The sequence below is a fragment of the Haplochromis burtoni genome, unplaced genomic scaffold (assembly GCF_018398535.1).
Source record: "Haplochromis burtoni strain Fernald_Lab_line unplaced genomic scaffold, NCSU_Asbu1 Contig_109, whole genome shotgun sequence".
NCBI lineage: Eukaryota > Metazoa > Chordata > Actinopteri > Cichliformes > Cichlidae > Haplochromis > Haplochromis burtoni.
In genome coordinates, this window is record NW_024582470.1 from 1193919 (window position 1) to 1205971 (window position 12053).

The following is a 12053-nucleotide window of genomic DNA, read 5'->3' on the forward strand; positions in this document are numbered from 1 at the left end:
TAAATATATAGATATAGATATATAGATATAGATATATTGAAGTACAATTTTAGTATATCATCGTAGAATAAGACATTTAAGGAGTAATCAGTGCAAAAAATCTTTTATTGCAAAATTATGACAGCAAAGCACACCTGCCATTTTTGATTTGATTCTATAGTCTGCTTGGAGTGCAGTAAAGATGACAGTGGTCAAACCTTCGCAAGGGGCCACGAGAGCACCAATGTAGTTATAAACAGATTTTAAAAAAGAACTAATGTTGACCAGAACTAAGTCCAGCTTATTGATTGGGCCCTCCACAACAATCCCAGTTTCTCATAAGGCCACTTGGGAAAATCCATTGCCCAACCCAGTCAAAACAAACGTTTGTGTCGATAGCTTGTCTCCTTCAAAGGGCACTATGTACACTGTCCACGCAACATGCTGCCCCCTTGTGGACAAAACTTAGAAGAACAACATTGAATCCCATCATGCTTTGCCGTACCCGCCGACCCGAACACCTCCAATGCGAAGCTAACAGGCGTTAGCTACCGGGAGCGGACATGTTGTACCGACCCTTTCTTTAATAAACATCGCTGTAAGCGGGGAACCGGGAATTTAAGGGAAGGCTCGGAGCGTCTGGCAATCATGGATGCCGTCAACGCCTTTAACCACGAGGTAAGTGGCCTTCGCTGAGTGTCTGAACTCCCCTAGTGTGGTGCTGCTGATCATGGAGCTGCTGCTGTTGCACTGGAGTTAGCCTAGCTGGTCGAAGCAGTGGGCCTGCTCGGTGAGTTAACTGGACATCTTATTCGGCTTAAGTGTTGCGCTTGTTTGGCACCCCTGAAGTAAACGAATGCCACTGAAAGGAATAGTTGGATTTTCGGCCACCCACTAAGCTTACACAGTAATATCCAGTCAGTAGCGTTTCCAGTGACTGCCGCTTTGCTAGCTTGTGGGAGTAAGTTGTGGTTACCAACACAATGCAAATGAGAACGCGCAACCACAGGTAGAAAGATCAGTATAGCAATAGCTTGTTACCATACTGTACACAAACAGACTGAATGTTCATTACAGCCTCGTTAATGTTAAAACCAGTGCTCGGTAACAAGATGCTAGGCCAAGTTACTACAAGGCCTGACTAAAGGCGGTTGATGCTGTTAGGAGTCCAGTCAAAACACTAGTCAAGCCATGTTTTGGTGTTTCTGCCTGCACCCGCGAATTTGACTCACCACAGAGACTGAGGGGCAGAAAGACATTTCTTGTCGCATCTTAACACGCTTGTTCAGATCATGTTCTTCTTGAGCGATATCGTCCAGTTTCAATTGCAGTTTCTGTCTCACACCCAAGCAGAGAAAGTAGTGGCTGACAATGAATGCACATCACTATTTGATACATATAGATACGCACACACGTGTGACTCATATTCGAATACAATCTTAACCTTGTTGTCAAAGGTGTATAGATGTCTAAATTACATTTTCTCCAGATCCTCTCCATCTTGTCTATTTTATTCTGAATAAACATTTCGCATGCTAAAAAGCACACACTGTCACAAAGCTGTATGTTGTAGCTAATGTGAGTTATGTTGCAAACCATTCAAAAAGGCCAACTGCACCTTGGCAGAGTTGAGGAACAGCTGAAATTTTGTTTTGATGTGAATTATAGTGGGAAATACAATACTGCATGATTCTTTGAAGTGTTTTTATTTATGAAAACAAAATGGAAATATGCCTGATTTTTGCCCATTCATTTTCATCATAGTGGTCCTGGTGTTTTGTGAATTCACCGTACCCATTTATTTATGCGGTTTCCTTTTTCAGTATGACTAAATAAACTCAAGTTACCCTGAGCCATGCTGTAGCATCGATCAACAGTTACAGCAGATGGGTTAAAAAAGATCCTCATTAATCTTTATGAGCCCGTATAAACTGGGATATTCATTGCTTGGATACCACCTGGTCTGCATCTATCATTTAATGCAATTATAACGTGAATGCAGTAAAGACCCAAATGTGGCTGTTTGATATGGGATGAGGAGTAGTGATGAAATAGAAGTGATCAGCACCACCCTGGACACTCCTCCAGCGTCATGACTCTCCATCTCACAGAATGATTATCTTCTCTGTCTAGTTATTCTCATTGATGGACTCCAAACCCCCAATATCTCGGGCAAAGATGATCTCCATCACCAAATCTGCCATCAAAGCAATGAAAGTAAGAATACGACATTAGAATGATTCTTGTATATTTATTTAATTTGTTATGTTTGGGGTCTATAATATAACGGCATGCTCATTTGCTCCTCTCTTCCTCAGCTTTACAAACATGTGGTCCAGATTGTGGAAAAGTTTATAAAAAAGGTGAGCCGAGTCTGTTTTCATTAAAGTTTGCAGATTGTGTCTCTTCACTAAATACCAATGAACTCTGCTGTTTTCTTTCTCTTTTCCCTCCAGTGTAAGCCTGAGTATAAGGTAGCAGGCTTATATGTGGTGGATTCCATTGTTAGGCAGTCCAGACACCAGTTTGGACCTGACAAGGATGTGTTTGGACCAAGGTTCACCAAAAACATTACAGGAACTTTTGAGAACCTCTGCCTTTGCCCCGTGGAAGACAGGGTAAGAGAAGAGACCTGGTGACAATTTAATTGCACTGCAAATTAACCCGAGTATTTGCCGCATCTCAATGTTTCCCACAGATTTACGTTCTCCTTGTGGTGGGTGGGGCAGGCATATGGGCGCGTGTGCAGGAGCAAAAAAACTGGTAGCATATGCACACTTTCCCAAACAAATTATTCAGTATACACTACTCCTGTGCAGTAGTCCCAGTGAGCTTGGCATTGCAGCATATCAACCAGTTCTACCCCTGCTGCAGGTTCTGGTTTAAGGACTCCTGTCCCCAGCTAGAGATATAAGAGCTGGAGTTTGCCCAGGAGGCAAGTGAATGATGATGGTGTGAGTCTATCGTCAATCCCAGGGTTGATGGTTTGACCCACAGCTCCTTCACTTCATATGTCGAAGCATCCTTGGGCAAGATACCGAACCCCAAATTGCCTGTAACATATCCATCAGACTGTGATTGTGTGTGATAGATAGAAAGCATTTAAAGCATTGCATGATTGTGGCTTCTAGTCGAGAGCCACTCTGAGTACTTAAAGTGGAAAAGGGCTGTATAACTTCCTGTCCATGATGACTAGAACTACCACAGTTGTGACTTAGAAAGCCCTTTTTTTTCTTTTCTTCAATCTATAACTGATCTTGAGATGTGATTGTTCTCTTGGCAGGATAAAAGACTAAAGATGTTAATAATAAAATGAGTTGCCAGTTATAGTGTGGTGGTGGTGTGTGTGTGGGGGGGGGGGGTTGTTAGTATATTTGGATTACCTGCCTGCCCAAGTTAAATCTGTTCATAGGTAGCGCTCCATTGTAATGATAAATGTCCTGTGCTAAATATTTTCATTTACAGAGTAAAATTGTGCGGGTGTTGAACCTGTGGCAGAAGAATGGGGTGTTCAAGATTGAAGTTATTCAGCCCCTCTTGGACATGGCAGCTGGCTCTGGCAGTGGTGCTGCACCCAACACAGGCGCAGATGAGCCAGGTAATTTTTGAGGTTGTGCATTGCTTTATTAATATAATATTAATATGTTGATGTATGATGTTGGCATTTGAAAACAAACGTTCTCTCTTCTGGCAGGTTCTCCTCCACCTCCAGCCAAAGAGCCAGTTACAGTGGTAACGGCAAACTCCACCATGATACCTGCTGCTCAGCTGCACAACTCTGATGCCTTTGCTGCCGTGGCACAGCTCTTCCAGTCCTCACAGGGTCAGCAGGTATGTTCATACTAATGCGGACTGGCATTAGATTGTTGCCTTATTCACTTTCTTGTATTTTTGTTACTTCTTAAGCATCTTTCACATCTTTATTACTGACTCTTCTTTCACTCTGTTTTGGGCATCTAGCTCCAACAGATGCTGCAGAACTTTCAGCAGCAGCCAGTGAAGCCAGAGACCAACACCCAGCCTCCACCGCAGATTATTCAACCACAGGCCCCAAATGTTTCTGCTGGACTGGGCATGGTCACGCCACAACCTCCCCTTCCCTCCCAGCCCGCCCAACTAACCCAGCCTGCCCAGCAGAAGACGGCCTTTGACAAGGTGACAATGCATTCTTGTATTTGCATGATGTTCTTTATTTTATTTTATTTTATTTTATTTTATTTTAGAAGGCTGAAGGGTATCACATGGCATAGCACAGTAAAGGAAAATTAAGGCTGAAGAAGCGTTGCCACATGAAGAAAACATCGTTATTTTTGTGTTTCTCTCGCAGAAATTGCTGGACCGTTTTGATTATGATGATGAACCAGAAGTTGGAGAAGAAACAAAGAAGGATGAAATCTCCTCTCAGCCCCCCTTGTAAGCTTCTTAATTTATTTTATATGCTGCAGTCTGTGATACCAGAAAGCTTTGATGAAAATGTATTTTTTTAACAAAATAAAAGCTGTGGAGCTGATAGTGTATTTTTTATCATCGCAGTATGCAGCAGCCTCCAGCCTTTCCACAGCACATGGATCACTTTAAACCACAGATTAATATACCACAGGACATCTCACAGCAGGTAAAAAGAACAAGACTTTTAAATGAAAAAGAGCTTCTTCTTCATTGACAAATCTTAACATCTCATTTTGTAGCTTCATTTAACAATAGGATTACATAATATTACGGCTTATTATATATGCAGATACAACTGTTTACAGTATATGCTCTCTATCTGAAATAAAACGGAGAACTGAGTTTGTTACTGAGAAACTGATTTGAGGGATCGTGTTATATGTTTTTCTTCCCCTCAGGTTCCTCTTCCTCCTAATGGGCAGCTCCAGGTCCACGGTTTACCACCAGGACAGAGCTTTCCTGCTGCGATGCCTCCTATGGGCCACATGCTGTCAGGGATGTCCCTCTCTGGTTCTTCTGGGCCTCCAGGCTTCCCTGGGGTTTACCATCACCAGAATGCAGCCCAGCAACAACAGGTAGGCAAACAGTAGCATAAAGATGTCACAATAAATTGTAGTTGGGCATAAAATTGTAGCAAATTGAGAAAAATGTCAGAAAATTTAATTCTGATGTTTTGAAATTGTTTTGTTTTTTGGTCTTCTGTAACTTTGACTTGCACAGAGATGTAGTTGTGTCGCTGTAACAGATTTTACTCATAATGTATCTTCTCTATACTGTGTCAGGATTTGCCAATGGATGTGGACCATTCATCCATGAGAGATGGCAGACATGGCCGAAGATCACACTCAGGCTCCAGGTAAACATCTAAAACGGGATGTAATTTTTCAAACTAGGTTTCCTTGTTCACACTGTTACATCTTATTTCCTGTTTATTTTGCCATAAGTAGATAATCTTCTTAGTATACACTTTTTAAATATAATGCTTTGAGTTGAAATGTCTTCTCCCCCCGCTCCCCAGATCTCCAAAGCGAAGGAGATCACGGTCCAATTCTCGTACACGTCGATCCAGGCACAGGCGATCCCGCTCACGCTCCAGGGATCGGCGTCATCACTCACCTCGCTCACGCTCGCAGGAGCGCAGAGAGAGAGAGAAGGAGAGAGAGAGACGGCAGAAAGGTCTTCCACCAATTAAGAGCGAGACAGTCAGCAGTAAGTCATCATCTGTTTATTATCGTAAGACTTTCAGTTACATTCTTTAGTTCCTAACTCTTTGCTCTCTTCTCCTGTTTAGTTTGCAGCACTACTCTCTGGGTAGGCCAGCTGGACAAGAGAACACAGCAGCAAGATGTCGCCTGTTTACTCGAGGAGTTTGGGCAGATAGAGTCCATCAATGTAAGTTCTCTCACAGAGATCAGCTTTCAGTTTATCTAACTGTGAGGTCATCCTGCAACCGACACTTTGTTGATTAAATCTTTCAGTCAGCTTGTAGTAAATTTGACTTTATATACTTTCTTGATTTTTATAGAACTTGTTACACAGACAGCTCAAAGCCTCAACTTTGTTATTTGTATTTGATACAGTTTGTGTTAATAAGTGTGATGAAAATGGAGTAAATGCTGACATCAAATTTGCACCAAAGGCTCTACATGTTTAAAAAAAACAAACCCACTAATTACAGGCTTAATAAAGTGGATGAGTATGACTTGTTTTTGTTTTTAAACACTCGTTTTTTTGTTGTCTTCTCTCTTTAAGATGATCCCTCCACGTGGCTGTGCTTATATTGTTATGATACATAGGCAAGATGCCTTCAGGGCTCTACAGAAGCTCAGCAGGGGAACATTCAAAGTTAACCAGAAAGCCATTAAGGTGAATGAGCAACACTGATTGTTGCTTTGTCATGTATTAGTTTTGTTAGGAAAGGGCAAAACTAATAAGTTGCTTTTACTTATCAGATCGCTTGGGCTTTGAACAAGGGCATAAAGGCTGACTATAAGCAGTACTGGGATGTGGAGCTGGGTGTCACCTACATACCTTGGTCTAAAGTCAGAGAGGACCAGTTAGAGGAGCTTAAAGAAGGAGGAATGCTCGATGTGGACACTTTATCACCAGGTAAAAAAACAAAAAGGGAAAAAAAAAAAATGAAGAGACTTTATTTTGAATTATTTAGTTTAATTCATTTTTGTTATTTAATTAAAAGATCAAATTACTTTTAGTGTTCTTGTTTTATTCTGTCTTCTGTGTACCTCATGTTGCTTTTACCAGTTTTATTACATTTGCTCTGCCTTATTATTGGCTTGTCAACTGTAAAGCACTATAAGCTGAACCAATCCCCATGAAAGTTATTATACACATACAGTACGATTTTGTAGGGGTTAAGGAATCATGCTGTTCCTCAGAGATATTGTTTTAATTAAAAAAAAAAAAATGCTGTCTTTTCTAGAGTGGAGTGGCACGAGGAAGGCTCTCGACCACCCAGAGGAACTCACTCACAACGGCCGTTCAGAGCAACAGCAGCCTGAGGAGACACAAGCTGTACCTGTACCCGCCCCAAGTGCTCCTATACAGGTTAAAAAAAAGCCATATAAGCTGTTACCAGTATCGTCATATCCTAGACTTTGAGAGGTGTTGCTTATTGCTAATTTAAAAGAAGCAGATTCTGAATCTTGATGGAGTCAGCTGTGTTTGACTGCTATTGTTGTGGGTATGTAAATGCTGAGTGGACTATGTTGATGAGAAAATTGGAGAATTGGTGTTCGAAAAATAACATAAAAGGTAATCAGTATACACACACGTGGTTTTATTTCAGTCTGGTCCTTGTACCATAATGTTTTTCCAGAAATGCGTTTTTGTTAAGCCCCTTAGCACTGACCTATGAATAAGTGCTACATGGCTAATTAAGTTGTATCTTTACACACTTTATTACTAGCAGCCTGTTGCAGAAACATGAAATAGTATTTTTGTACAAAATGGGTGATTCCCAAAGAGCTGCTAGCTGCATGCTTTGTGATGTGTCCATGAAACATTTGAGGATATTAGACAAGTGGAGAACAGAGGGAGTGGCAGGCCTGGAGATTGACAGAAAGTCAAGTCCTAAAGAAATGGGGAACAAATTTTGCTACTGTTTTTGACCAATGCCAAATTTTATACAAGAACGGGACTGAATGGCAATAGGTCTTACGGACTGATGAAAAGAAAAAAATATTTTCAAACATGTATGTACAGAGGAGGGCAGGAGAGGGGTACCAGCAGTGTGTCCACAGCCATCTGTCAAACCTCGTAGAGGCTTTGCCATAATTCAGGGCTGCATTTTGGCCAGAGGTGTTAGAGAGCGTGTCCTAATGGACTGAATTATCAACATGCAAAAGTACTGTCAGATTTTTGTCCACCATCTGGAAAGTGTCTGATTGGCAGCAGTTCCATTTTTCAGGATTGCAATGATCCCAAATGCACTGTCAGTGCAGTAAAGGCATACCTGGATAGAAACACAACATGAAACACTGTCTCACACTTCTCTCATTTAAAATCAACTGTAACTTCTAAATGTTCTCAGGTCCCTCCAATGCAGCAGCCAATGGTTGGTGTGGGTTCTCTCCAACCTCCTGTCTTTCCTGGGCCTATAGGCATGCCTCCACCTTCCTTCCCTCCGGGTGTCCCGCCGCCTCCTTTCATCAGGCCTGGCTTCAACCCCATGCAAATGCCTCCAGGTAACAATTTCTATTATTTAATCATACTTTTGTTTGCGGTCTTTTTTATACAGTGTCTGCTCTCAGGTTTGGGTTTTTGTTTTCTTCTTTTATATACCCCTCAGCCGTAAAAGGCTGATAGGGTATTGTTGTTGGACACCCAAGTTTGTGAATGCGATAACTGAAAACAAGGCGATTTTCAAATTACTACTTAAAATCTGGGACAAGTTTGAATCTCAGTGACCTTGACAAAAATCTTGTGAATGTGATAACTTGAGAATAAAGCGACATAAGTGTTTGAAATTGATACCATCAACTAGGAGGCTGAGGGGCAGCACTGGACGCTGCCAGTAATAGAAATAAGAAAAGGAAAAAAAATCAGTTTTATACTTGTGATTCATTTTATTTAATAATGATGGCAGCTGGGGACTGAGGTATGTAATGATGACAGTTAACCCATTTATTGAGTCATTAAAAAGCTCTTAATCGTTTTGCTTTCATGAGTGAATTGTGACTGAAAGAAAATCATGCAGGACTTCATTTTTTTTGTGTTCCCATCATGTTGTCAGAAGGAGATCAAAAAGTTCGTAATGATAAAGATTTAAAGGGTAAAACGGAACAAAATCCATGTTTCTTGTATTTTAATATTTATGGGGGATAGTGGATGTTGACTAGTGTTATTTCTCTCTTTTCACATTTATGTTTATCAGAAATACATTTATTCATTTGCTAACTTGCGTGCATGTTATGAATGAGATTTTGGCAGTTTGATTTTGCTGTTTTACTTCAACAAACTGCACAAGTGCACCTTTTCAGAGTTTACCCATCCAGCTTACTCAGAGTCATTTTTAATTGATTCAAACAGGACCCTAACTCCTTTTATTACTCTTCTTCAGGTTTTCCTCTCCCTGGTGCTATGCCTCTTGGTCCCCCTCCTCCTTCTAAAACTGGAGTTGAGGACCCCCCTCTAGACCCAGCAGGTCTGGGAAACCGGAAAAATGACGAGGCCCTCGAGGCTCCCAACATCTTTAATAATCAGATGGGATCTATGGGTCAGTCTGCCTTTCTTACCCATCACAGATCAAAGTGATGTTTCCCTTCTCCTCTATCCATTCTAAAGAGACTTATGTTTGACCATTAAAGTGTTATTTTCTTGCTAAATAAACATAGAAAAGTGCTAGAAGTCACTTAGTTGTTTTGCAATATAGTACCAAAGATTTTGTAGTTAGTGTTTGTTTAAGTATATTGTTTATTTGTAATCATAAGTACATTGTAGTTATATTAATGCTATACTTTGGTTTTCGTCTTTAGTTAACCAGGTAGGCTTGCCTCCAGGTGGACCTCTGGGTGCTCCTCCAGGCGGACATCTAGGTGTTCCTCCAGGTGGACCTCCAGGTGCTCCTTCAGGTGGACCTCCAGGTGCTCCTCTGGTGGGGCCCCCAGGCGGCCATCCCGGCAGCATTCCACCCCCCTCAGGTGGTCTTCTAGGGGCACGGCCTGGTTTGATTCCCCTCCAGCGTCCTCCTGTTCCCCCACCAACACACATGCAGCGTTTCCCACCACCCCATGGCTCAAGGCCACCTCACCCCGGCATGCCCCCCATGCCTCCACAGATGATGCCCAGGGGGCCACACCCTCAAATGATGCAGCACCATGAACCACCTCCGCCTAAAGGAGCCTTTGGGATGCCCCTGCCACACAATTTAAGGGCTCCTTTCCCTCATGGGCATGGCCCCCCTCCTCAGGGTCCACCTCTTTTTACCCGACCAGGCGGTCCTCGGAGTCTAGAGGGGCCAGAAGAAATGGATAGCAGACCATTCAGGGGAGACAGGCCTGGTTTCAGGGACAGAGAGCTAGAGAGGGACAGAGACTGGGATCGAGATAGGGAAAGAGACAGGGAAAGAGGTTTTGGAGGTGGCAGGCGTCCATTTGGCGATGGAGGGAGAGGAGCAGGTGGTGATAAAATGGATGGTAGGGACAGGCTTGGAGGATGGCAGGAAGATGGAGGCGATCACCGGGGTGGAGGATGGGAGAGAGACAGAGACCGAGATCGTGACAGGGATCGCGACCGGGATCGAGAACGAGATCGGGACAGAGACAGGCGGGACTGGAGGGAGAGGCGAAGCAGCCTCGATAGCGACAGGGAACGTGCCAGGGGCGATGATGGAGATAGAGAGCGAGCGAGGGGGGAGGGAACAGAACGAGGAAGTCGTGAGAGAGGCAAAGGAGCCGAGGCAAAAGGAGACAGGCCAAGGCGGTCAGAACGGCGTGAGAGGGCCACACGCTGGGACAAAGATGACCGTTTAGCCGAACTGGAAAACGTGGACAGATTTCGGACCCCTAACAGTACAGAGCAACCTTGCGTGACCCCTGAGGTTACCAAGGAAACCAGTAAGGAGCCAGGTGTGGAAGCTTCTGAAAAGAAGCCAGAATCAGAACTTATAGCTCCGCCTCCAGAGGGAACTGCTTCTACAGGAGAAGCGGCACCCTCTGAGCCGGCTCAAAGTGAACCCACAGAAGCAAACGAGGAGGCTGCATCATAGACTGCTGTGAACCACTGATGGATAGGAACGTGTCTCTGCCATGATAGTCAGTCTGTTCTTGGCAGACTGATTCAAACTAATCACAGTTTGTTCGTCACTGACTGACAGTTTCTGGGCAGTAAGTCGAAAAGATCTCCCACAAATGTTGTTAAGCTTATGAAAATTGATGTCGTTAGGCTTCACGTGTCAAAATTAGGCCTGTGTTTCAAAACAAGTGAAAATCACTTTGGATAAATGGCCGTAGTTTTTCTCTTTCCTGCAGGTTATAAGAACGGACAGTGTTTGCATGCTCATGTAGCTCTATTTGTTTTTGCTGTAGTTGGTTTGCCAACGAAGAAAACGACTGATTTGTATGACACATTTCTTTTACTTCACGCCCCTAATTTACTGGAAAAAAGGATGTTTTCAAAGATGTAAATGGTATTGTTTTAGATTGTTTTTAAATTTGCCAAATTGTCATCATGTCAAACACTGAATAACTTTTTCAAGCAACTCCATTATACCTAGGCTTTTTTGTTTGTTTGTTTTATTAATTATCTCGTTGCTTTTTTGTGTTCTAAATTCTCATTGCATTTTCACATCCAGGAAGGCACAGGTTTGAAAGGAGTTGTTGTGGCCTTAAAATCAAATTCAGTTACTTGCAGGGCTTGCAATTTAAAAATAAGGAAAAGGAAAAAAAGAAGACAAATGGAAAATACAAACTCCTTGATGTTTGGGTAATATACACTTTGAGTTAGACGTTGGAATAATAACACAGCCCTTCTTTGAGTTATGTCCCCACTTTCTGCCTGTTGAATCACATCAGTAAGAATAAAAACAGAGCTTTAGTGCAATAACTGATGATTTTGTGAAATATACCGTATCCTTAAAAAGTCACAGCATAACAGTTTTTTTATATTACTTTTAAAGACATGCTAGTACAGGATCTCTTTAAAAAAACAAACATAAAACTTGTTGAACTGTATCGTCACAACATCGCTGATCCCAGTGTGTTAGCTCTCAAAATCTTTTATTGTGTTTGGATTTGATTATATGATACAAACCTGTATAACCGGTCATAACCAAGAACCTAAACTATAACAGAGGCAGTATAAATCTATAATAAAATCTGTAAAGTAGATTAAGCTTGATATTGACATGAGGTCAATAAAAGCCCGAGGTTGGCTTTGTTTTGGTAGTCAGAGTGATCTGAACATTCAGAAATTGTCTTGCTTAAATAAAAGTCCTTTGCGAGCAAATCAACGTGTCACCTTGAATAACAGATCATCAAAAGTAGAAACAAAGAAGACGCTACTGGTAAAGTTAAGAATTATACTGCCTGCCAAATTTTGAAAACAATGTTTGCACCATAAAGTTGTGCAAGTAAAATGCCACTGAAAACGTTATCTCTCCCCCCCTC

The 12053-nt window shown here is 42.1% G+C and overlaps 1 protein-coding gene across 1 annotated transcript; it reads left to right on the forward strand.

The window, feature by feature from the left end:
* The first annotated feature begins 436 nt into the window (after positions 1–436).
* On the forward strand, positions 437–12047 carry scaf4a (SR-related CTD-associated factor 4a). The gene is made up of 19 exons (XM_005928040.3): positions 437–657; positions 2113–2196; positions 2298–2342; positions 2436–2597; positions 3445–3577; positions 3674–3810; positions 3940–4134; positions 4307–4392; positions 4513–4594; positions 4827–5003; positions 5211–5284; positions 5447–5637; positions 5720–5820; positions 6181–6294; positions 6381–6537; positions 6869–6993; positions 7979–8132; positions 9008–9163; positions 9423–12047. Exons 1-19 carry the CDS (start codon positions 628–630, stop codon positions 10652–10654), a joined length of 3435 nt encoding a protein of 1144 aa, XP_005928102.1. The 5' UTR covers positions 437–627; the 3' UTR covers positions 10655–12047.
* The last annotated feature ends 6 nt before the right edge of the window (positions 12048–12053 follow it).

Bases quoted from the DNA above. Each gene is read 5' to 3' on its own strand.
- scaf4a (XM_005928040.3), top strand. From the start codon at position 628: ATGGATGCCGTCAACGCCTTTAACCACGAG. The intron at 3,578-3,673 runs GTAATTTTTGAG...CTCTTCTGGCAG, and splicing joins CACAGGCGCAGATGAGCCAG to GTTCTCCTCCACCTCCAGCC. The intron at 4,393-4,512 runs GTAAGCTTCTTA...TTATCATCGCAG, and splicing joins ATCTCCTCTCAGCCCCCCTT to TATGCAGCAGCCTCCAGCCT.